Source organism: Salmo trutta, chromosome 21 (assembly GCF_901001165.1).
Source record: "Salmo trutta chromosome 21, fSalTru1.1, whole genome shotgun sequence".
NCBI classification, from domain to species: domain Eukaryota; kingdom Metazoa; phylum Chordata; class Actinopteri; order Salmoniformes; family Salmonidae; genus Salmo; species Salmo trutta.
This window is the reverse complement of record NC_042977.1, coordinates 49,806,305-49,831,841: the sequence shown is the minus strand read 5'-3', so window position 1 is coordinate 49,831,841 and position 25,537 is coordinate 49,806,305. Positions and strand designations below refer to the sequence as shown.

General features: G+C 43.7%; 2 protein-coding genes across 10 annotated transcripts in view; both read left to right on the top strand.

Annotated features, from left to right (window-relative positions):
- LOC115157619 (protein FAM111A-like) overlaps positions 1 to 25,537 on the top strand; it is a 201,385-nt gene that overhangs the window by 57,764 nt on the left and 118,084 nt on the right. The gene's annotated exons all lie outside the window — the stretch shown is intronic.
- The window catches only part of LOC115157620 (protein FAM111A-like), an 18,628-nt gene continuing 8,452 nt past the window's right edge, over positions 15,362 to 25,537 (top strand). For 2 of the 8 annotated variants that reach the window (XM_029706023.1, XM_029706021.1), the window contains exons 1-3: positions 20,291 to 20,466; positions 22,977 to 23,040; positions 23,133 to 23,207. In XM_029706023.1, coding sequence (XP_029561883.1) covers positions 20,438 to 20,466; positions 22,977 to 23,040; positions 23,133 to 23,207 — 168 coding nt within the window. In that variant the 5' untranslated portion in view covers positions 20,291 to 20,437. Of the gene's footprint in view, positions 15,370 to 15,615; positions 15,742 to 16,186; positions 16,627 to 18,438; positions 18,592 to 20,290; positions 20,467 to 22,933; positions 23,041 to 23,132; positions 23,208 to 25,537 lie in introns of those variants that run through there. The other 6 variants (XM_029706027.1, XM_029706022.1, XM_029706024.1 and 3 more) reach the window with 6 other exon arrangements.

Below are 25,537 nucleotides of genomic sequence, written 5' to 3'. Positions count from 1 at the left end.
GAGGTTTTCACTCAAAATCTCACGATACATGGCCCCATTCATTCTTTCCTTTACACGGATCAGTCGTCCTGGTCCCTTTGCAGAAAAACAGCCCCAAAGCATGATGTTTCCACCCCCATGCTTCCCAGTAGGTATGGTGTTCTTTGGATGCAACTCAGCATTCTTTGTCCTCCAAACATGACGAGTTGAGTTTTTACCAAAAAGTTATATTTTGGTTTCATCTGACCATATGACATTCTCCCAATCCTCTTCTGGATCATCCAAATGCTCTCTAGCAAACTTCAGACGGCCTGGACATGTACTGGCTTAAGCAGGGGGACACGTCTGGCACTGCAGGATTTGAGTCCCTGGCGACGTAGTGTGTTACTGATGGTAGGCTTTGTTACTTTGGTCCCAGCTCTCTGCAGGTCATTCACTAGGTCCCCCCGTGTGCTTCTGGGATTTTTGCTCACCGTTCTTGTGATCATTTTGAGCCCACGGGGTGTGATCTTGCGTGGAGCCCCAGATCGAGGGAGATTATCAGTGGTCTTGTATGTCTTCCATTTCCTAATAATTGCTCCCACAGTTGATTTCTTCAAACCAAGCTGCTTACCTATTGCAGATTCAGTCTTCCCAGCCTGGTGCAGGTCTACAATTTTGTTTCTGGTGTCCTTTGACAGCTCTTTGGTCTTGGCCATAGTGGAGTTTGGAGTGTGACTGTTTGAGGTTGTGGACAGGTGTCTTTTATACTGATAACAAGTTCAAACAGGTGCCATTAATACAGGTAATGAGTGGAGGACAGAGGAGCCTCTTAAAGAAGAAGTTATAGGTCTGTGAGAGCCAGAAATCTTGCTTGTTTGTAGGTGACCAAATACTTATTTTCCACCATAATTTGCAAATAAATTCATAAAAAATCCTACAACGTGATTTTCTGGATTTTTTTTCTCATTTTGTCTGTCATAGTTGATGTATACCTATGATGAAAATTACAGGCCTCTCTCATCTTTTTAAGTGGGAGAACTTGCACAATTGGTGGCTGACTAAATACTTTTTTGCCCCACTGTAGATATGGTTAAAGTGACTATGCATATATGATGAACAGAGAGTAGCAGTAGTGTAAAAAGAGGGGTTGGCGGGTGGTGGGACACAATGCAGATAGCCCGGTTTGCCAATGTGCGGGAGCACTGGTTGGTCGGCCAAATTGAGGTAGTATGTACATGAATGTATAGTTAAAGTGGCTATGCATATATGATTAACAGAGAGTAGCAGCAGCTTAAAAGAGGGGTGCAAATAGTCTGGGTAGCCATTTGATTACCTGTTCAGGAGTCTTATGGCTTGGGGGTAAAAACTGTCGAGAAGCCTTTTTGTTCTATTTTATTGTTTTGCAATGCACAAAAATATAATCCCGCGACCCCCCCAGACCCCTGGCGCGACCCACAGTTTGGGAACCACTGCTTTAGAGGACTCCCCTGAGGCTTTGGCGTGAGCTACAGCAGTCTAGTACATAGACAGTCTCTCCTCTAAGGTGTGCTGCAGAGTGCCTGGTACTGCAGGAGGATATATTTTAATATCTGATCAATTAGTCTTCTAATTAATGAATTATTCTTTTACCTCGCGTTTGTCTCATTCCAAACGTTGTAAATTGTTGGTTATCTGCATGAACACAGCATTTTACTATGAATCATCCATACATCAATTGTCTTAATCATTTATTTACTAACTAACTAAATAATCACAGAAATGCATAAATCAAACAACACAGTAGATATGGAGGAAATGATAGGGGAGGTTCCCTAGTGTGTCCATCAGGCATTGACTCAGAGGGTCATGCAGCTAACTTTGTGGAGACAGAGCAGATTGTCCAGTACAGCGGGGGCAAGGCCTCATTCGTTCAGACCCGAGGCTCCATCCCCTTCTACTGGTCCCAAAGACCCAACCTCAAGTACAAACCAAAACCTCAGATCAGCAAAACCATCGACCATGTAAGCTACCTGTTACAATATTCATATTTTTTATTTCATGTTCAAACAGAAAAACATTTTAATGTACAGTAGAAGTAGTCATTTAATTACAGTAGAGGTATATGATATTGAGTATTACTATACTGAGTCATAAAGTCTTTCTTACCTTTATTGTCCTGTCCTGCTTTCACAGCTGGATGGCTTCCAAAGGCATTTTGACTCGCAGATCATTATTTATGGAAAGCAAGTGCCGATATGACGGCTTGGTGGACAAAGGGAAGTGGGTGTGGACTGAGAAGGGCGGGAAAGACAAAAGGAGTCACTACACAGTTTAATTATGTTAATTGAAATGCTAATCCTTTGCACATGAACTCTCACTCATTCGGGAATAATTGCAATCAATATATATTTACGCCCAGTGTGTTGTCGTGATTTCTGTTGGAATCGTCAGTCCTTCTGTTGGAGAGCCAGTTCATCATCGTCTCGCTCTGCTTCCCTGAGGATCAGTCTTTCCGTGGTTAGAATGGATACTTCAGAGTACCATTCAGAAATATTCTCATAGAATAGATGTTTATGTCCCATCCTACATCCTGATATTACCAGGTTCCAGTACTTTACAGTACTTTACAGTACACATGAATGCTGAATCATTAAACTGTGTTGTTGTTCCTATCATCGGGTAGCCAGTGCTCCTCCTGCAGTACCCCTGAGCCGCAGCTTCATAGTACTGATACTGTGTACTTATTGTTGGGGTGGGATTGGTGTGGGTTGTGGGGGTCCGTGAGTGGCATTTGACCATTTATTTGGATTCCTCATGTCTTATTCATTGATAGAAAAAAGTTTGATCCAAATTGGATGTTAGGTAGTACATTTATTGGACATTAGATTAATCCTATAATTTAAAATGACCAATTTGGATGCAATCAATTAGCTAGACAATTTCTCAGATCAAATGATATTTCAACAAAATAATGTTGCAGGAATGCTAATCCTATCTGTTTGGAACTACAGAAACAATTTCAGAACAATCTGAGATGGTGGACATCATGGCTGAAATGACAAGGCACAACCCATTTCAGAACAATCTGAGATGGTGGACGTCATGGCTGAAATGACAAGGCACAACCCATTTCAGAACAATCTGAGATGGTGGACGTCATGGCTGAAATGACAAGGCACAACCCATTTCAGAACAATCTGAGATGGTGGACGTCATGGCTGAAATGACAAGGCAGAACCCATTTCAGAACAATCTGAGATGGTGGACGTCATGGCTGAAATGACAAGGCACAACCCATTTCAGAACAATCTGAGATGGTGGACGTCATGGCTGAAATGACAAGGCAGAACCCATTTCAGAACAATCTGAGATGGTGGACGTCATGGCTGAAATGACAAGGCAGAACCCATTTCAGAACAATCTGAGATGGTGGACGTCATGGCTGAAATGACAAGGCACAACCCATTTCAGAACAATCTGAGATGGTGGACGTCATGGCTTGGTGAAATGACAAGGCACAACCCATTTCAGAACAATCTGAGATGGTGGACGTCATGGCTTGGTGAAATGACAAGGCACAACCCATTTCAGAACAATCTGAGATGGTGGACGTCATGGCTGAAATAACAAGGCAGAACCCATAAGTGAGAGGTGATTCCCACATTCCAGTGTTGTAACAACTTCACCTGTTTGCCAGAGTCTGATGAGAATAGAGTGTAAGTTCCTTCTGTTTCTATGTAGTTGATGATTAGCAATGTGAGTAACAAGATGATACTACTTTTAAAAAATATATATATATTTCACCTTTATTTAACCAGGTAGGCCTAGCCTTTAGAACAAGTTCTCAATTACAACTGAGACCTGGCTAAGATAAAGCAAAGCAGTGCGACACAAACAGCACAGAGTTACACGTGGGATAAACAAACATACAGTCAATAACACAATAGAAAAATCTATATACAGTGTGTGCAAATGGCGTGAGAAGGTAATAAATAGGCCGTAGTAGCGAAGTAATTACAATTTAGCAAATTAACACTGGACTGATAGATGTGCAGATGATGATGTGCAAGTAGAAATACTGGTGTGCAAAAGAGCAAAAAAAGTAAATACATAAAACCATATGGTGATAAGATAGGTAGTTGGATGGGCTATTTACAGATGGGCTGTGTACAGCAGCAGCGATCAGTAAGCTGCTAAGATAGCTGATGCTTAAAGTTAGTGAAGGAGATATGTCTCCAACTTCAGCAATTTTTGAAATTGGTTCCAGTTATTGGCAGCAGAGAACTGGAAGGAAAGGCGGCCAAAGGGGGTGTTGGCTTTGGGGATGACCAGTGAGATATACCTGCTGGAGCGCGTGCTACGGGTGGGTGTTGCTATGATGACCAGTGAGCTGAGATAAGGCGGGGCTTTACCTAGCAAAGACTTATAGATCACCTGGAGCCAGTGGGTTTGGCAAGGAATATGTAGCGAGGGCCAGCCAACGAGAGCATACAGGTTGCAGTGGTGGGTGGAATATGGGGCTTTGGTGACAAAACGGATGGCACTGTGATAGACTGCATCCAGTTTGCTGAGTAGAGTGTTGGAGGCTATTTTGTAAATGACATCGCCGAAGTCAAGGATTGGTAGGATAGTCAGTTTTACGAGGGTATGTTTGGCAGCGTGAGTGAAGGAGGCTTTGTTGTGAAATAGGAAGCCGATTCTAGATTTAATTTTGGATTGGAGATGCTTAATATGAGTCTGAAAGGAGAGTTTACAGTCTAGCCAGACACCTAGGTATTTGTAATTGCGCAGAGTAGTGATGCTAGTCGGTCGGGCGGGTGTGGGCAGCGATCGGTTGAAGAGCATGCATTTAGTTTTACTAGCGTTTAAGAGCAGTTAGAGGCCACGGAAGGAGTGTTGTATGGCATTGAAGCTCATTTGGAGGTTTGTTAACACAGTGCCCAAAGAATGGCCAGATGTATACAGAATGGTGTTGTCTGCGTAGAGGTGGATCAAGGAATCACACACAGCAAGAGCGACATCATTGATGTATACAGAGAAAAGAGTCGGCCCGAGAATTGAACCCTGTGGTACCCCCATAGAGACTGCCAGAGGTTCGGACAACATGCCCTCCGATTTGACACACTGAACTCTTTCTGAGAAGTAGTTGGTGAACCAAGTGAGGCAGTCATTTGAGAAACCAAGGCTGTTGAGTCTGCCGATAAGAATGTGGTGATTGACAGAGTCGAAAGCCTTGGCCAGGTCGATGAAGACAGCTGTACAGTACAATCTTTTATCGATGGTGGTTATGATAGATTGATTAGTACCTTGAGCGTGGTTGAGGTGCACCCATGACCAGCTCGGAAACTGGATTGTACAGCGGAGGCGGTACGGTGGGATTCGAAATGGTCAGTGATCTGTTTGTTAACTTAATTTTCCGAGACTTTAGAAAGGCAGGGCAGGATGGATATAGGTCTGCAACAGTTTGGGTCTAGAGTGTCACCCCCTTTGAAGAGGAGGATGACCACGGCAGCTGTCCAATCTTTAGGAATCTCGGACGATACGTAAGACAGGTTGAACAGACTGGTAATAGGGGTTGCGACAATGGCGGCGGATCATTTTAGAAATAGAGGGTCCAGATTGTCTAGCCCAGCTGATTTGTTCGGGTCCAGGTTTTGCAGCTCTTTCAGAACATCTGCTATCTGGATTTGGGTGAAGGAGAAGCTGGGGAAGCTTGGGCAAGTAGCTGCGGGGGGTGCGGAGCTGTTGGCCGGGGTTGGGGTAGCCAGGAGAAAAGCATGGCCAGCCGTAGAGAAATGCTTATTGAAATTCTCCATTATCGTGGATTTATCGGTGGTGACAGTGTTTCCTAGTCTCAGTGCAGTGGGCAGCTGGGAGGAGGTGCTCTTATTCTCCATGGACTTTACAGTGTCCCAAAACTTTTTGGAGTTAGAGCTACAAGGTGCAAATTTCTGTTTGAAAAAGTTAGCCTTTGCTTTCCTGACTGACTGTGTGTATTGGTTCCTGACTTCCCTGAAAAGTTGCATATCGCGGGGACTATTCGATGCTAGTGCAGTACGCCACAGGATGTTTTTGTGCTGGTCGAGGGTAGTCAGGTCTGGAGTGAACAAAGGGCTATATCTGTTCTTAGTTCTACATTTTTTGAAAGGGGCATGCTTATTTAAGATGGTGAGGAAATTACTTTTAAAGAACAACCAGGCATCGTCTACTGACGGGACGGGGTCAGTATCCTTCCAGGATACCCGGGCCAGGTCGATTAGAAAGGCCTGCTCGAAGCAGTGTATTAGGGAGCGTTTGACAGTGATGAGGGGTGGCCGCTTGATCGCGGCCCCATAACGGATGGAGGCAATGAGGCAGTGATCGCTGAGATCCTGATTGAAAACAGCAGAGGTGTATTTGGAGGGCAGGTTGGTCAGGATAATATCTATGAGGGTGCCCATGTTTACAGATTTAGGGTTGTACCTGGTGGGTTCCTTGATCATTTGTGTGAGATTGAGGGCATCTAGCTCAGGTTGTAGGACGGCCAGGGTGTTAAGCATATCCCAGTTTAGGTCACCTAACAGAACGAACTCTGACGATAGATGGGGGGACAATCAATTCACATATGGTGTCCAGGGCACAGCTGGGAGCTGAGGGGGGTCTATAACAGGCGGCAACAGTGAGAGACTTATTTCTGGAGAGATTCATTTTTAAAATTAGAAGCTCGAACTGTTTGGGCATAGACCTGGAAAGTATGATGGAACTTTGCAGGCTATTTCTGCAGTAGATTGCAACACCGCCCCCTTTGGCAGTTCTATCTTGACAGAAAATGTTATAGTTGGGGATGGAAATTTCAGAATTTTTGGTGGCCTTCCTAAGCCAGGATTCAGACACGGCTAGGACATCAGGGTTGGCGAAGTGTGCTAAACAAGCTTCGGGAGGAGGCTTCTGATGTTAACATGCATTAAACCAAGGCTTTTACGGTTACAGAAGTCAACAAATGAGAGTGCCTGGGGACACACAAGGCCTGGGTTAACCTCTACATCACCCAAGGAATAGAGGAGGAATAGGATGAGGGTACGGCTGAAGGCTATCAAAACTGTTCGTCAAGTGCGTTGGGGACAGAGAATAAAAGGAGCAGATTTCTGGGTGTGGTGGGATAGATTCAGGGCATATTGAACAGACTGGTAGGGTGCGGGTACAGTGGAGGTAAGCCCAGGCATTGAGTGACGATAAGAGAGATTGCATCTCTGGAGGCACTAGTTATGCTTGGTGAGGTCACCACATGTGTGGGAGATTGGACAAAAGAGCTATCTGATGCATGTTAAGTGGGACTAGGGGCTCCGCAGTAAAATAAAACATTGATAACTATCCTAAACAATAGTATACAAGGCATATTGACATTAGAGAGAGACATAAAGCGAGGCATAAAGCAATTAGAGGTGTTGATTGGGAGAGCTAGCTGAGACAACAACGGGTAAGACAACAACAGCTAATCAGCTAAGACAGCAACGGGTAAAATGGTGATGAATGGGCAGAGAGGGCCTGAGTTCGAGGCTGGGGCCGACAGAAACAAAATTTAAAAAATGGAGTACTGTGATTAATGAACAGTCCAGCAGGCATCAGCTATGTAGCCAAGTGATCATAGGGTCCAGTGAACAGCAATAGATGAAACGGGGAAGCTGTTACTACGCTAGGCATGCGGGAGACACGGCGTTGAGAAAGTTAGCAGGCCGGGGCAAGCAGAAGCGTCTTCACCGATGTCTGGCAAAGGCCGGTTGAGGGCACATCGGACGGAATTACGTCGGCAGACCAGTCGTGATGGATCGTCGGGGCTCCGTGTTGACAATGGGTCGATGCCAATTGGCAAAAGAGGTATTGTAGCTGGAGTAATTTGTTTTCTAGCCGGGAGATGCGCCTGGCTCGAGGCTAACTGGTGCCAACTTCAGGACAAGGGCGTTATTCACTATAGCCACTCGGCAGGAATCCGGTGATGTAGTTGCTTCTAGTCGTGCTAGTGAAGAGTCCGGGAGGCATCAGCTGTGTATCCGAGTGATCATAGGGTCCATTGAGCAGGCCGAGAGATGGGCCTGGCTCAAGGCTAGCTTGGCCGGTAGCAATTGCGATGATCCAGATGGTCTAGAGCTTACGGCAGGAATCCGGTGATGTAGTGGAGCAAAGCAGTCCAATATGCTCAGGGTTGATATCACGCTGTGCAGACTGGCAGGTTTTATCCAGGCTAAACGCGGCTGGTGTCTGAGCTAAAGGTAAAGGCCGCTAGCAGTGGCTAACAATGACTAAATAGCTTGTAGCTAATTAGCCGGTTAGCTTCTGATGGCTAGCTGGCTAGCTAGCTGATGGAGGTTCTAGCTATAAGATCTAAAAATAGCAGATCCGTATCACATCCATATCACATTGGGTGAGGCGGGTTACCGAAGGTACAGTTGAAGTCGGAAGTTTACATACACTTAGGTTGGAGTCATTAAAACTCGTTTTTCAACCCCTCCACAAATTTCTTGTTAACAAACTATAGTTTTGGCATGTCGGTTAGGACATCTACTTTGTGCATGACAAGTCATTTTTTCAACAATTGTTTACAGACAGATTATTTCAGTTATAATTCACTGTATCACAATTCCAGTGGGTCAGAAGTTTACATACACTAAGTTGACTGTGTCTTTAAACAGCTTGGAAAGTTCCAGAAAATGATGTCATGGCTTTAGAAGCTTCTGATCAGCTAATTGACATCATTTGAGTCAATTGGAGGTGTACCTGTGGATGTATTTCAAGGCCTACCTTCAAACTCAGTGCCTCTTTGCTTGACATCATGGGAAAATCAAAAGAAATCAGCCAAGACCTCAGAAAAAAAATTGAACTGTCACGGCTGTTTAAAGGATCGGACGAAGGCGCAGCGTGTTCGTAGTTCCACATATTTATTAAACGTGAAACTGAATGCAATACACTTAAATACTTGAAACACAAAACAACAAACCGTGATGCAGAGAAGAAAACACACTACTCAAAATATAAACACCCACAAACACAAGTGGGACAAACGTCAACTTAAATATGGCCTCCAATTAGAGACAACGACAACCGGCTGCCTCTAATTGGAGGTCACGCCAAACAGAAACCAACCTAGAAATACAAACCTAGAAACTAAACATAGAAATACAAAAAACAGATAAACACCCCCTGTCACGCCCTGACCACTCTACCATAGAAACTAACAACTTACTATGGTCAGGACGAGACACCTACATTCAAACTCAGTGCCTCTTTGCTTGACATCATGGGAAAATCAAAAGAAATCAGCCAAGACCTCAGAAAAGAAATTCTGAAAAAAGTCTGGTTCATCCTTGGGAGCAATTTCCAAACGCCTGAAGGTACCACGTTCATCTGTACAAACAATAGTACGCAAGTATAAACACCATGTGACCACGCAGCCGTCATACCGCTCAGGAAGGAGACGCGCTCTGTCTCCTAGAGATGAACGTACTTTGGTGCAAAAAGTGCAAATCAATCCCAGAACAACAGCAAAGGACCTTGTGAAGATGCTGGAGGAAACAGGTAGAAAGTATCTATATCCACAATAAAACGAGTCCTATATCGACATAACCTGAAAGGCCGCTCAGCAAGGAAGAAGTCACTGCTCCAAAACCGCCATAAAAAAGCCAGACTACTGTTTGCAAAAAATAGAACTGTTTGGCCATAATGACCATCGTTATGTTTGGAGGAAAAAGGGGGAGGCTTGTGTTGGGGTAGGTTCCTTGTTCCTTGTCAATCATTTGCTTATTGGTGAAATCAGCAATCAGACAATATCTTGAAGTAAATCAATTTATTAATGCAATTGCAGACAGAAGTTGACAACGGGAACATAGCACGCATGCTAAATGACTTAAATGTAAATGTTTGAGAGTAAGTTCTGCACCTAAGGGCACAGCTGATTTTATACATGTGATCACTCCCTAGTGGTATGACCTGCGTCAATGTATGTGTGTATCAATAAGCTGAAGTTACCTTATAAAGTAACCCAGTACAGTAGCTTCTCTGAATTCATTAGCATTGTCCCCTGTCACACAAGATCAACATGTCAAAACCAGATTGTGGTTACTTCTCTTTATCTAGTTTCGGTCTTACTCAAGCACACTCTCGCAACAGCCAGGGCTTAACCACAAAGACTAATATAGATGGCTTGTGCAGCGTATAGTGGCAGTTTTAGAGTTTTTAGACACATAGCAACAGTATCTGTTATAAGGCCTGCAGCAAAACATATGAATCTTAAGGTCCCCTTAATCAATAATGGGGAGGGTCTTTGGGACCTACCCCCTACACTTGCAAGCCGAAGAACACCATCCCAACAGTGAAGCACGGGGGTGGCAGCATCAAGTTGTGGGGGTGCTTTGCTGCAGGAGGGACTGGTGCACTTCACAAAAAAGATGGCATCATGAGAAGTAAAATTATGTGGATATAATGAAGCAACATCTCAAGACATCAGTCAGGAAGTTAAAGCTTGGTCGCAATTGGGTCTTCCAAATGGACAATGACCCCAAGCATACTTCCAAAGTTGTGGCAAAATGGCTTAAGGACAACAATGTCAAGCTATTGGAGTGGCCATCACAAGCCCTGACCTCAATCCTATAGAAAATGTGTGGGCAGAACTGAAAAAGCATGTGCGAGCAAGGAGGTCAACAAACCTGAATTAGTTACATCAGCTCTGTCAGGAGGAATGGGCCAAAATTCACCCAACTTATTGTGGGAAACTTGTGGAAGGCTACCTGAAACGTTTGACCCAAGTTAAACAATTTGAAGGCAATGCTACCAAATACGAATTGAGTGTATGTAAACTTCTGACCCACTGGGAATGTGATGAAAAAAATAAAAGCTGAAATAAATCATTCTCTCTACGATTATTCTGACATTTCACGTTCTTAAAATAAAGTGGTGATCCTAACTGACCCAAGACAGGGAATTTTTACTAGGATTAAATGTCAGGAATTGTGAAAAACGGAGTTTAAATGTATTTGGCTAAGGTGTATGTACAGTCGTGGCCAAAGGTTTTGAGAATGACACAAATATTAAGTTGAGTAGTCAACTAAACGTTAACCGGCTAGCTATCTGAGTCTTTAGCGCCCAGTTGCTCTCGTTTCATTCTGTGTCTCCTTATCATCCTGCTGTCCGGGCCCTTCCCGTAAAGGAAAGCACTCTCTTTGTGGGGGGGGGGGGGCGTATAGACCTGTCGCCCGAGGGTGAGAGCTGCTCGCCGAAAGTAAATCGCAGGGTAGCGGGATAGATCAGAACAGAGCATTTGCATCTGCAAATGCTTTCCTTCGCTGATTTGTGAAGGCACTGTAGTCCTCATAAAAACGTATGGTTCTCCCGGCATCTTGGATGGGCGCATTCTTTCTTGCTCCCAGCGCTCCTTGTAGAATAGCGTTTCGGTCTCTGTATCTGAGAACCTTGAAGACCATGGTCTGGGGGTTGTCCTTCTTTGCATTTTGGTTGTAGATCCTGTGGTCCCTTAAGTACCAAGTGGTGCCGAGTAGTACCAAGTGACAAAATCCATTTGGGAAGGATTTCTTGCAGGAAAGCAATTGCATCACCTCCCTCCGGGATTGTAGCAATCCCTGTGACCCTCACGTTGTTGCGTCTGTCTTGATCTTCAAGCGACGCCATTTTGAACCGCATCTTCTCAAGTTCCGAAGTGCAGATCTTCACATCCCTTGCCTCAGTCTGAATGCGATTCACCATTTCTATTAGCGCTCAAACTGATCCGATCTGGGTGTCCAGTTAATCTTGAAATGTAGCAACTTGTTCCTTTACTCCTTGAATTGCTGCATCAACAGCATGCCTCCATCAGATCTTGTTGTTCAGCTATGGAACGAGGGGAACGAGGGGTTAATACGGTAATCGGGGGGAAGCTGGTTTTCTGGCACAGCACGGCCTGCTGGAGGTGAACATGGGCGGCGTCCCATGTCTCCTCTGCGGGCCTGAACCAGTCGTCCACTGCAGGAGCCTTGGTCTGACTCTGATGCCAAGGCGCCAGAACCTGGCTGGTACCCCAGTACGCACTGGAAGGGGGAGAGGTTAGTGGAGGAGTGGCGGAGCGAGTTCTGAGCCATCTCGGCCCAGGGCACGACCGCTGCCCACTCCCCCGGCCGGTCCTGGCAATACAACCGCAGAAACCTGCCCACATCCTGGTTCACTCTCTCCACCTGCCCATTACTCTAGGGGTGAAACGGTCCACAACGACCAGGATCGTGGTGTTACCCTGTAAGGGGGGAGATTGGTACAAAAATCAATCGACAGGTGCGACCAAGGATGTTGTGGAACGGGTAAGGGGTGTAGCTTACCTCTGGGCAGGTGCCTAGGAGCCTTACACTGGGCACACACCGAGCAGGAGGAAACATACACCCTCACGTCCTTAGCCAAGGTGGACCACCAGTACTTCCCACTCAAACAGCGCACTGTCCGACCTATCCCTGGATGACCAGAGGAGGGTGATGTGTGGGCCCAATAGATCAGCCGGTCACGGACAGCAGACGGAATGTACAGACGCCCAGCGGGACACTGGAGGGGAGCGGGCTCTGCACGTAACGCCTGCTCAATGTCCGCGTCCAGCTCCCATACTACCGGCGCCACCAGGCAGGAGGCCGGGAGTATGGAGGTAGGATCCATGGGCCGCTCCTCTGTGTCATACAGCCGGCCAGTGCGTCTGCCTTCACATTCTGGGAACCTAGTCTGTTAGAAAGGGTAAAACAAAATGGGTGAAAAACATGGCCCACCTTGCCTGCGAGGGTTCAGTCTCCTCGCCGCCCGGATGTACTCCAGGTTACGGTGGTCAGTCCAGATGGTCAGTCCAGATGAGAAAAGGGTGTTTAGCCCCCTCAAGCCAATGTCTCCACGTCTTCAACGCTTTGACGACAGCCAACAGCTCCCGATCCCCCAGATCATAGTTTCGCTCCGCCGGGCTGATCTTCTTTGAGAAGAAGGCACAGGGGTGGAGCTTCAGTGGCGTGCCCGAGCGCTGAGAGAGCACAACTCCTATCCCAGCCTCGGACGTGTCCACCTCCACCGTGAACCCCAAAGAGGGATCCGGATGGGCCAGCACCGGCACCTAAACAGAGCCCTCAGGTGACCAAAAGCCCTATCCGCCTCAGCCGACCACTGCAACCGAACCGGAACCCCCTTTATCAGTGAGGTAATGGGAGCCGCTACCTGACCAAAACCCCGGATAAACCTCCGGTAGTAGTTGGCAAACCCTAGATTCCGCTGCACCTCCTTTACCGTGTTGGGAGTCGGCCAATTACGCTGAAATGCGGTCACTCTCCATCTCCACCCGAGGTGGAAATGCGGTATCCTAGGAAGGAGACGGACTGCTGGAAGAACAGGCATTTCTCAGCCTTGATGTACAGGTCATGCTCCAACAGTCTTCCAAGCACCCTGCGCACCAAGGACACATGCTCGGAGTGTATTGTGGAGTATATCAGAATGTCATCAATATACACCACTACACCCTGCCCGTGCAGGTCCCTGAAAAACTCGTCCACAAAGGCTTGGAAGACTGATGGAGCATTCATCAACCCGTTCGGCATGACGAGGTACTGTGGCGGATGAATCAGAATTAGTTGGGTAACATAGATAATTAAGATGTTTTATTTGTATAATATGCATACATTTGTGAGTATGTGAGATACTTGTCATTAGAATGTATCCCTTTGGATAATGAATGTTGACAGTTGCACTACAAGATGTAGTTTAAGTATAACTCTGACTGGTGTGTGAAGTTTGTAACTCTCCTCATTTGGTAATACAGAAATTAGCCACCACAGTACTCATAATGCCCTGAGGTGGTACTAAATGCTGTCTTCCACTCGTCTCCCTCCCGATACACACCAGGTTGTAAGCTCTCCTGAGATCTAGTTTCGTGAAGAAGCGCGCCCCGTGCATTGACTCAATCGCTGTGGCTATGAGAGGTAGTGGGTAACTGCACCTCACAGTGATCTGGTTTAGGGCTCGATAGTCAATACACGGGCGCAGACCTCCCTCCTTCTTCTTCACAAAAAAGAAACTCGAGGAGGCGGGTGAAGTGGAGGACCGAATGTACCCCTGATGCAGGGATTCAGTGACATATGTCTCCATAGCCGCCATCTCCGCCTGTGACAGGGGATACACGTGACTCCTAGGAAGTGTGGCGTCTACCTGGAGGTTTATCGCACAATCCCCCCGTCGATGGGGTGGTAATTGAGTCGCCTTCTTCTTGGTGACTAACAGAGAGAGAGAGAGAGCACAATGTGAGGGGGAGAGAGAGAGAGAGAGAGAGAGAGAGCACAATGTGAGGGGGGGAGAGAGAGAGAGAGCACAATGTGAGGGGGAGAGAGAGAGAGCACAATGTGAGGGGGGAGAGAGAGAGCACAATGTGAGGGGGAGAGAGAGAGAGAGCACAATGTGAGGGGGAGAGAGAGAAAGAGCACAATGTGAGGGGGAGAGAGAGAGAGAGAGCACAATGTGAGGGGGAGAGAGAGAGAGCACAATATGAGGGGGGAGAGAGAGAGAGAGAGAGCACAATGTGAGGGGGAGAGAGAGAGAGCACAATGTGAGGGGGAGAGAGAGAGAGATTGAGAGCACAATGTGAGGGAGAGAGAGAGAGAGAGAGAGAGAGCACAATGTGAGGGAGAGAGAGAGAGAGAGCACAATGTGAGGGGGAGAGAGAGCAACTTCTCCCAACCATCCAGGAACAGTTTGGTGATGAACAATGCCTTTTCCAGCATGATGGAGCACCTTGCCATAAGGCAAAAGTGATAACTAAGTGGCTCGGGGAACAAAACATTGATATTTTGGGTCCATGGCCAGGAAACTCCCCAGACCTTAATCCCATTGAGAACTTGTGGTCAATCCTCAAGAGGCGAGTGGACAAACAAAAACCCACAAATTCTGACAAACTCCAAGCATTGATTATGCAAGAATGGGCTGCCATCAGTCAGGATGTGGCCCAGAAGTCAATAGACAGCATGCCAGGGCGGATTGCAGAGGTCTTGAAAAAGAAGGGTCAACACTGCAAATATTGACTCTTTGCACCAACTTCATGTAATTGTCAATAAAAGCCTTTGACACTTATGAAATGCTTGTAATTATACTTCAGTATTTCATAGTAACATCTGACAAAAATATCTAAAGACACTGAAGCAGCAAACTTTGTGGAAATTAATATTTGTGTCATTCTCAAAACATTTGGCCAAGACTGTACAGCAAATCTCCTGTGTTTGCGAACACCATTATACCAAAGAAGAAGAATACATTAATGATCATCATCTTTCTGTCGCCTTCTGAGAGGGTCTGCCGGTTTCATTTAATGTTATTCTGCCCAGGTCATCAACACAGCGTTAGATAATAGTTTATGCTGCTCACAGTTCTCGTGGACTGTCCTGTCGTGTTGGAGGAACTATCCGGGTAAGTAGCCCGCTGTTATGATCTCTGAGTGAAACATTGTGAAATATGTTTGTTTTTAAATTGAGACTGTCATGACATGTGTAAATCCATAAATATGAATTATCAATAAAGAAAGCTATATGATTATACATTAATACATTGTTCTAGTATACAGAGTTACTATAAAGAAGGCAGTCCTTGATCGACCACCTTTCATCACAGCTGATCTGTGCCAATAAAGGCACACCCTCTTCCTTATCGTGCCATTTTCTTGGTCTAGGATACAGTCGGCTGATATCCTACTTTCTTCTCACAGTGACAGAGTACTTCATGGAAAAGTAGCCTATTTCTAAACTTTGGTATCCCAACACATATGATACGGTTTTTTATGAGGTAAGTAATGTATTAATGTTGATTGATTCATGTAAACCATAGTTTAACCAAATGTATTAATGTTGATTGATTCATGTAAACCATAGTTTAACCAAATGTATTAATGTTGATTGATTCATGTAAACCATAGTTTAACCAAATGTTTTAATGTTGATTGATTCATGTAAACCATAGATTAACCAAATGTATTAATGTTGATTGATTCATGTAAACCATAGATTAACCAAATGTATTAATGTTGATTGATTCATGTAAACCATAGTTTAACCAAATGTTTTAATGTTGATTCATGTAAACCATAGATTAACCAAATGTATTAATGTTGATTGATTCATGTAAACCATAGATTAACCAAATGTATTAATGTTGATTGATTCATGGAAACCATAGTTTAACCAAATGTATTAATGTTGATTCATATAAACCATAGTTTAACCAAAAAGAGGTGTGCATTGTGGCTCGCGGAATTATGAAGGCTTTGATTTTCAGAGCAGGGCACCGATAAAAGCATCCTGTTGGACATTGATAATCAATATCTTAGGCTAGAAATTCCAGGCGTGGTTAATGCACGTCGCTTGACCCGTATGGAGAATGTCATTGTAAATAAGAATTTGTTCTTAACTGACTTGCCTAGTTAAAAAAATATTATATAAACATGAGAATTTAACACTCTATGTAAAGTTGGGATATATAAGATACGCTGTAAGAGTGTTTGTGCAAAACCCAATTCAATGCAATAAGTGTAAAAAGTTTGGCCATGTGTCAAGTGTTTACAGATGGAAGGAATATGTTATTGAAGAGTCTGTGAATGTAACATTTTGCAACTGTGGTGTGGATCATATTTCCGAATTGTGGACTGTCCTGTCGTTTTGGAAGAACTATCGTGTAAGTAGCCCGCTGTTATGATCTCTGAGTGAAACATTGTGAAATATGTTGTTTTTAGGTCAAGACTGTCATGACAGAAATATGAATTATCAATAAAGAAAGCTATATGTTTATACATTAATACATTGTTCAAGTGTGCACAGAGTTACTATAAAGAAGGCAGTCCTTGTTGATCAACCACATTTGATCACAGATCATCTGTGCCAATAAGGCACACCCTCTTATCGTTCCATTTTCTATGTCTAGGAGACAGTCGGCTGATATCCTATGTTCTTCTCACAGTGACAGAGTACTTGATGAACAAAACCAAATGTCCATGAAAATAATTACTCAAAAACTTTGAAGGCAGTAGGCTACAGCATGATATTTTTCTCAGCCATAATCACGTGACCTCTGGGATCAGCATGGTATGAAATACATATTAGGAACTAATTCCATAACTCACTAGGGGAGGATTTACGAGGAGTGGTGATACTTGACTAGGGGAGGGTTTAGGAGGAGTGGTGATACTTGACTAGGGGAGGGTTTAGGAGGAGTGGTGATACTTGACTAGGGGAGGGTTTAGGAGGAGTGGTGATACTTGACTAGGGGAGGGTTTAGGAGGAGTGGTGATACTTGACTAGGGGAGGGTTTAGGAGGAGTGGTGATACTTGACTAGGGGAGGATTTAGGAGGAGTGTTGATACTTGACTAGGGGAGGGTTTAGGAGGAGTGGTGATACTTGACTAGGGGAGGGGTGAGGAGGAGTGGTGATACCACTAACATCAAGGCGGTGACCCGATCCTGTAGGTTCATGCTCTACAACATTCGCAGAGTACGACCCTGCCTCACACAGGAAGCGGCGCAGGTCCTAATCCAGGCACTTGTCATCTCCCGTCTGGATTACTGCAACTCGCTGTTGGCTGGGCTCCCTGCCTGTGCCATCAAACCCCTACAACTCATCCAGAACGCCGCAGCCCGTCTGGTGTTCAACCTTCCCAAGTTCTCTCACGTCACCCCGCTCCTCCGCTCTCTCCACTGGCTTCCAGTTGAAGCTCGCATCCGCTACAAGACCATGGTGCTTGCCTACGGAGCTGTGAGGGGAACGGCACCTCCGTACCTTCAGGCTCTGATCAGGCCCTACACCCAAACAAGGGCACTGCGTTCATCCACCTCTGGCCTGCTCGCCTCCCTACCTCTGAGGAAGCACAGTTCCCGCTCAGCCCAGTCAAAACTGTTCGCCGCTCTGGCACCCCAATGGTGGAACAATCTCCCTCACGATGCCAGGACAGCGGAGTCAATCACCACCTTCCGGAGACACCTGAAACCCCACCTCTTTAAGGAATACTTGGGATAGGATAAAGTAATCCTTCTAACCCCCCCCCCTTTAAAGGATTTAGATGCACTATTGTAAAGTGTTTGTTCTACTGGATATTATAGGTGAATGCACCAATTTGTAAGTCGCTCTGGATAAGAGCGTCTGCTAAATGACTTAAATGTAAATGTAAAATACTTGACTAGGGGAGGGTTTAGGAGGAGTGGTGATACTTGACTAGGGGAGGGTTTAGGAGGAGTGGTGATACTTGACTAGGGGAGGGGTGAGGAGGAGGGGTGACACTTGACTAGGGGAGGGGTGAGGAAGAAGGGTGACACTTGTCTAGGGGAGGGGTGAGGAGGGGTGACACTTGACTAGGGAAGGGGTGAGGAGGAGTGGTGATACTTGACTAGGGGAGGCTTTAGGAGGAGTGGTGATACTTGACTAGGGGAGGGTTGAGGAAGAGGGGTGAGGAGGGGTGACACTTGGCTAGGGGAGGGGTGACACTTGGGGGGGCTGCAAATACTTGCTAAACTTTGGGAATATAACACTTTTTTGCACTCGTGCAGTACAACTTTTTTTTCACAGCTTCGCAACCACCTTTGAAAAAAATGATAATTTGACATATTTTCTTTTTACTAGCATTTCTTTTAAAATTGTACACAAATACTGGTATGTTGAAAGCGGTTGTGTAGGCCAGGGCACTCCAACCTTGTTCCTGGAGAGCTCCCGTCCTGTAGGTTTTGGGGGAAATTATATTTGTATTATTATATTCTTCTCTCATTTACAAATCTCATAACGTGACTATGAGACATGGCTGTATCTAGGGGGACTTGTATTTAGTTGATCCTGTTAGCTAGCTGAATTTTGTCCTGCTAGTCGCAGGACATGAAAAAACTGCTCAGCGTTTACTGTGAACACTGAGGCTGTTCCTGCTTTAAGTTACAGTTTTAAAACCTCTTCAGGATTGGAACCTTTTTTGAAATTTTTGCCTAAAATGACAAAACCCAAATCTAACTGCCTGTAGCTCAGGACCTGAAATGACATACCCAAATCTAACTGCCTGTAGCTCAGGACCTGAAGCAAGGATATGCATATTCATGGTACCATTTGAAAGGAAACCCTTTGAAGTTTGTGGAAATGTGAAAGGACTGATCCAATGAACCATTGCATTTCTGTTCAAAATGTTGTATCCAGACTGCACAAATGTGCCTAATTTGTTTATTAATAACTTTTCATGTTCAGAATTGTGCACTCGAACAACAGCATGGTATTATTTCACTGTAATAGCTACTGTAAATCAGACAGTACAGTTAGATTAACAAGAATTAAAGTTTTCTGACAATATCAGATATGTCTATGTCCTGGGAAATGTTCTTGTTACTTACAACCTCATGCTAATCGCATTAGCCTACGTTAGCACAACCATCCCATGGGTGGGACACCGATCCCATAGAGGTTTTTACAGTGGCCAAGTATGCTAGAGTGGCTATTTGAGAAAATGAAAAACAATGGATAAAATGCATCCCCTAACATTTTAACATGGAAATAGCCGTTCTATCATTCAGCCTACAGTAGCAGCCAATGTGTGGTGTTCAATGTATGCCTACATTCCATGAAACTTTTGAAAAAAACTATTCACATTAACCTGTTTATCCACTTGTCCTTATGTCAAGGAGGTGACTAAAAATGTTGTGTTGTCTGATGCCCCTAGTCAAGTGTCACCCCCTGTTTGATGCAGCTCTGGCTTTGATCTCAAAACAAGCACATCTACTCATGACCACTGCTGTAAACACAGTCCAGTTCAAAGTAAATGGCACAGATCCATATATTGCAATGGTCTAATGCCATTGCCAGAGAAGCCGTGTTTGGACTTTGTCTCGGGCCTAACAACACCCGTGCCAATATATCCTCCAAACACTGGCTTCTCTGGCATTATCACTTTTATACAACGGGTTACCAACATATTCAAATAATGATTGACATATTTTCATTAAAAACATTATTTTGATGCATTTATTTATTCTTTTTTATCCTTCCACAAGATATAGTCCCAACTCAAATCTAGGGTTGCTACCCAAGCTGGCTGGTCGTATGTTCTGTTGGTTCGGTTGCCAGAGACGTGACCCATACTGGCTGGCAACGTTCTTATCCCTTGCTTGCTAGATAGCCAGCTACGGCTAACTTACTGTCACGTCAAACAGTGCTGCCAGAATAACAACAAAGTATCTTATATTGAAAGTGACTAACATTGCGTTGATTCAATCACAATTGCCACAGTAAAGGGAAACGTTGAAATTGTTAACTAACAGGGAAAACTGTAGAAAGTTGAGTGAAATTCAATCTTGTGCTTCTTTCCTTGGGCTGATATTTCTTCTGTGCAGCAGACAAACACGCGCAGCTTAGAGGGAACATTGATTACTGAGTATTTTTGTGTAGGTTGTTGACAAAAAATGACAATTAAATCCATTTCAATCTCATTTTGTAGCTCAATAAAATGTGAATAAATTCAAGGGGTATGAACACTTTTTCAAGGCTCTGTATTTGGTTAGTATCACATTTAATTTATCTCATGCTTGGTAAACAACAGGTGTAGACTAACAGTGTAATGCTTGGTAAACAACAGGTGTAGACTAACAGTGAAATGCTTGGTAAACAACAGGTATAGACTAACAGTGTAATGCTTGGTAAACAACAGGTGTAGACTAACAGGTAAATGCTTGGTAAACAACAGGTGTAGACTAACAGGTAAATGCTTGGTAAACAACAGGTGTAGACTAACAGTGTAATGCTTGGTAAACAACAGGTGTAGACTAACAGGTAAATGCTTGGTAAACAACAGGTGTAGACTAACAGTGTAATGCTTTGTAAACAACAGGTGTAGACTAACAGTGAAATGCTTGGTAAACAACAGGTGTAGACTAACAGTGTAATGCTTGGTAAACAACAGGTGTAGACTAACAGTGAAATGCTTGGTAAACAACAGGTGTAGACTAACAGTGTAATGCTTGGTAAACAACAGGTGTAGACTAACAGTGTAATGCTTGGTAAACAACAGGTGTAGACTAACAGTGTAATGCTTGGTAAACAACAGGTGTAGACTAACAGTGTAATGCTTACTAACGGGTCCTTCCCAACAATGCACAGAGAAATAATAACACAAGAAATACATCCACAATGACTAACGATAACTTGTCTATATACACGGGGTACCTGTACTGAGTAGATGTGCATATACAGTTGAAGTCGGAAGTTTACATACACTTAGTTTGGAGTCATTAAAACTTGTTTTTCAACCACTCCACAAATTTCTTGTTAACAAACTATAGTTTTGGCAAGTCGGTTAGGACATCTACTTTGTGCATGACACAAGTCATTCTTCCAACAATTGTTTACAGACAGATTATTTCACTTATAATTCACTGTATCACAATTCCAGTGGGTCAGAAGTTTACATACACTAAGTTGACTGTGCCTTTAAACAGCTTGGAAAATTCCAGAAAATGATGTCATGGCTTTAGAAGCTTCTGATAGGCTAATTGACATCATTTGAGTCAATTGGAGGTGTACCTGTGGATGTATTTCAAGGCCTACCTTCAAACTCAGTGCTTCTTTGCTTGACATCATGGGAAAATCAAAAAGAAATCAGCCAAGACCTCAGAAAAATTGTAGACCTCCACAAGTCTGGTTCATCCTTGGGAACAATTTCCAAACACCTGAAGGTACCACGTTCATCTGTACAAACAATAGTACGCAAGTATAAACACCATGGGACCATGCAGCCGTCATACCGCTCAGGAAGGAGACGCGTTCTGTCTCCTAGATTTGAACGTACTTTGATGTGAAAAGTGCAGATCAATCCCAGAAGAACAGCAAAGGACCTTGTGAAAATGCTGGAGGAAATAGGTACAAAAGTATCTATAGCCACAGTAAAACGAGTCCTATATCGACATAACCTGAAAGGCCGCTCAGCAAGGAAGAAGCCACTGCTCCAAAACAGCCATAAAAAAGCCAGACTACGGTTTGCAACTGTACATGGGGACAAAGACCGTACTTTTTGGAGAAATGTCCTCTGGTCTGATGAAACAAAAATAGAACTGTTTGGCCATAATGACCATCGTTGTGTTTGGAGCAAAAAGGGGGAGGCTTGCAAGCCAAAGAACACCATCCCAACCGTGAAGCACGGCGGTGGCAGCATCATGTTGTGGGGTGCTTTGCTGCAGGAGGGACTGGTGCACTTCACAAAATAGATGGCATCATGAGGAGTAAAATTATGTGGATATATTTAAGCAATATCTCAAGACATCAGTCAGGAAGTTAAAGCTTGGTCGCAAATGGGTCTTCCAAATGGACAATGACCCCAAGCATATTTCCAAAGTTGTGGCAAAATGGGTTAAGGACAACAAAGTCAAGGTATTGGAGTGGCCATCACAAAGCCCTGACCTCAATCCAAAATAACATTTGTGGGCAGAACTGAAAAAGCATGTGCAAGCAAGGATGCCTACAAACCTGACTCGGTTACACCAGCTCTGTCAGGAGGAATGGGCCAAAATTCACCCAACTTATTGTGGGAAGCTTGTGGAAGGCTACCCGTAACGTTTGACCCAAGTTAAACAATTTAAAGGCAATGCTAGCAAATACTAATTGAGTGTATGTAAAGTTTTGACCACCTGGGACTGTGATAAAATAAATAAAAGCTAAAATAAATAATTATCTCTATTATTCTGACATTTCACATTCTTAAAATAAAGTGGTGATACTAACTGACCTAAACCAGGGCATTTTGACTAGGATTAAATATCAGGAATTGTGAAAAACTGAGTTTAAATGTATTTGGCTAAGGTGTATGTAAACTTCCGACTTCAACTGTAGGTAGGGATAAAGTGACTAGACAACAGGATAATAACTTATCGCCTTTTCTTGTTAAAATATCATTTTAATCAATGGCCAATTTTATCTTATTATTCAACTAATGATATTACAATGTATTGAAATGCATGCTTCTATTTTGAAGGTTTCCTTATTACCATACGAAAGTCACGTCTTTGTTTGTGCAGCTGGCAGAATTGTACCATGGGAGATAGAGTGAAGAAACAATCGAAACTGGACCAATTTTTGAAGGTATTTTGAAAGGAGTTCTACCAAACCAACTTTCTACAACTTGAGTCACTGCCAGAACCTGCAGAATGTGATGTTGTTTTTCTGTATTACAGAGGATTACTCGTCCAAGTAATACTTCAAACAACCAACAACAAACTCCTGACCAATCTCCAGGAGCTGTTGCCAAGGTGACACTCTGTCATATTACTTTTAATCTTAGTTTTCTTTTATTAGTGTGACTTGCTTCAGCAGTTACACTTTAAAATATTGTACAACTTATTTCTGACTCTTCTTTGGAACGCTATTTTTCGTACACTGTGTCGTGGAAATTCTTACACAGGGACACTCAAAGTCAATCTTTAAATAAATAATTGTTTATTGTCAATGTGCTAGTACACATGTCAATCAGGAACTCTCCCCGGTCAGACCCAGCAGCTGTCTTATACACAGACAATTTTATATTTGCATGATTTAGCATAATTAATGACTCATTACCGTTTTGTTCTATTCATGTGACGGACCAATACTGGTCCATAACATGTGATTCCTCACAAGGTTTCTCCTCTCTAAGCCGAGACCTTGAAACTGAGATATCTTTTGTTTGTTCTCCAAACAAGATCTGGTCGTACTGCCAAAATGCAGCTACTGATAAGTGAGGATTTGTACAGTCAGCCACTTGTATGAACACAGAAATTGCTTACTAGAACCTCACATGAATAGAAGACAGAAATTAGTTAAAAGAAAAGCACAAACAATAAACTCCCTGAGCACTGTTTATGCTAGATACCACTACTACTACTACTACTACCACTACTACTAATAACACTACTTCTACTACTAACACTACCACTACCACTATTAATACTATTTATGCGAGATACCACTACTACTAATACAACTACCACTACTACTACTACCACTACCACCACTACTACTACCACTACTACTAATACAACTACCACTACTACTACCACCACTACTGCTACCACTACTACTACTACTACTACTAATAACACTACTACTACTAACACTACTACTACCACTACTACTACTACTAACACTACTATTACTACTACTACTAATACTACTACCACTACTACTACCACTACTACCACTACTACTACTACAACTACCACTACTACTACCACCACTACTGCTACCACTACTACTACCACCACTACTAATACAACTACCACTACTACTACCACCACTACCACTACTAATACTATCACTACTGCTACCACCACTACTAATACAACTACCACTACTACTACCACTACTACCACTACTACTACTACAACTACCACTAATAACACTACTACTACTGATACCACTACTACTACTACTACTAATAACACTACTTCTACTACTAACACTACTACTACCACTACTACTAATACAACTACCACTACTACTACTACTAACACTACTACTACCACTACTACTACTACTAACACTACTATTACTACTACTACTAATACTACTATTACTTCTACTACTACCACTACTACTAATACAACTACCACTACTACTAATACAACTACCACTACTACTAATACAACTACCACTACTACTACTACTAACACTACTACTACCACTACTACTACTACTAACACTACTATTACTACTACTACTAATACTACTATTACTTCTACTACTAATACAACTACCACTACTACTACAACCACTACTGCTACCACTACTACTACCACCACTACTACTACCACCACTACTACTTCCACTACCACCACTACTACCACCACCACTACTACTACCACTACTACTACCACCACTACTACCACCACCACTACCACCACCACTACTACCACCATCACTACTACTCACTACTACCACCACCACTACTACTACCACCACTACTACCACCACCACTACCACCACTACTACCACCACCACTACTACCACTACTACTACCACCACTACTACTACAACTACTACTACTACTACCACTAATACAACTACCACTAAAACTACTAATACCACCACCATCTACCACTACTACTACCACCATCTACTACCACCACTACTACTACCACTACTTCCAATACCGCTACCACTACCACTACTACTACCACTACTACTACCACCACTACTACCACTAACACCACTACTACCACCACTACTACTACCACTACTACAACTACCACTACTACTACTACTACCACTACTACCATCACTACTACCACCACTACTACTACCACTAATACAACTACCACTAACACTATTAATACCACCACTACTTCCGCTACCACTAACACCGCTACCACCACCACTACTACCACCACCACCCCTACTACTACTACCACTACTTCCACTACCACCACCACTACTACTACCACCACTACTATTACTACTACCACCACTACTATTACTACTACCACCACTACTACTACCACCACTACCACCACCACTACTACTACTACCACCACTACTAATACTACCACTACTACTAGAAACACCAACACTACTACCACCACCACCACTACTTCTACCACCACTA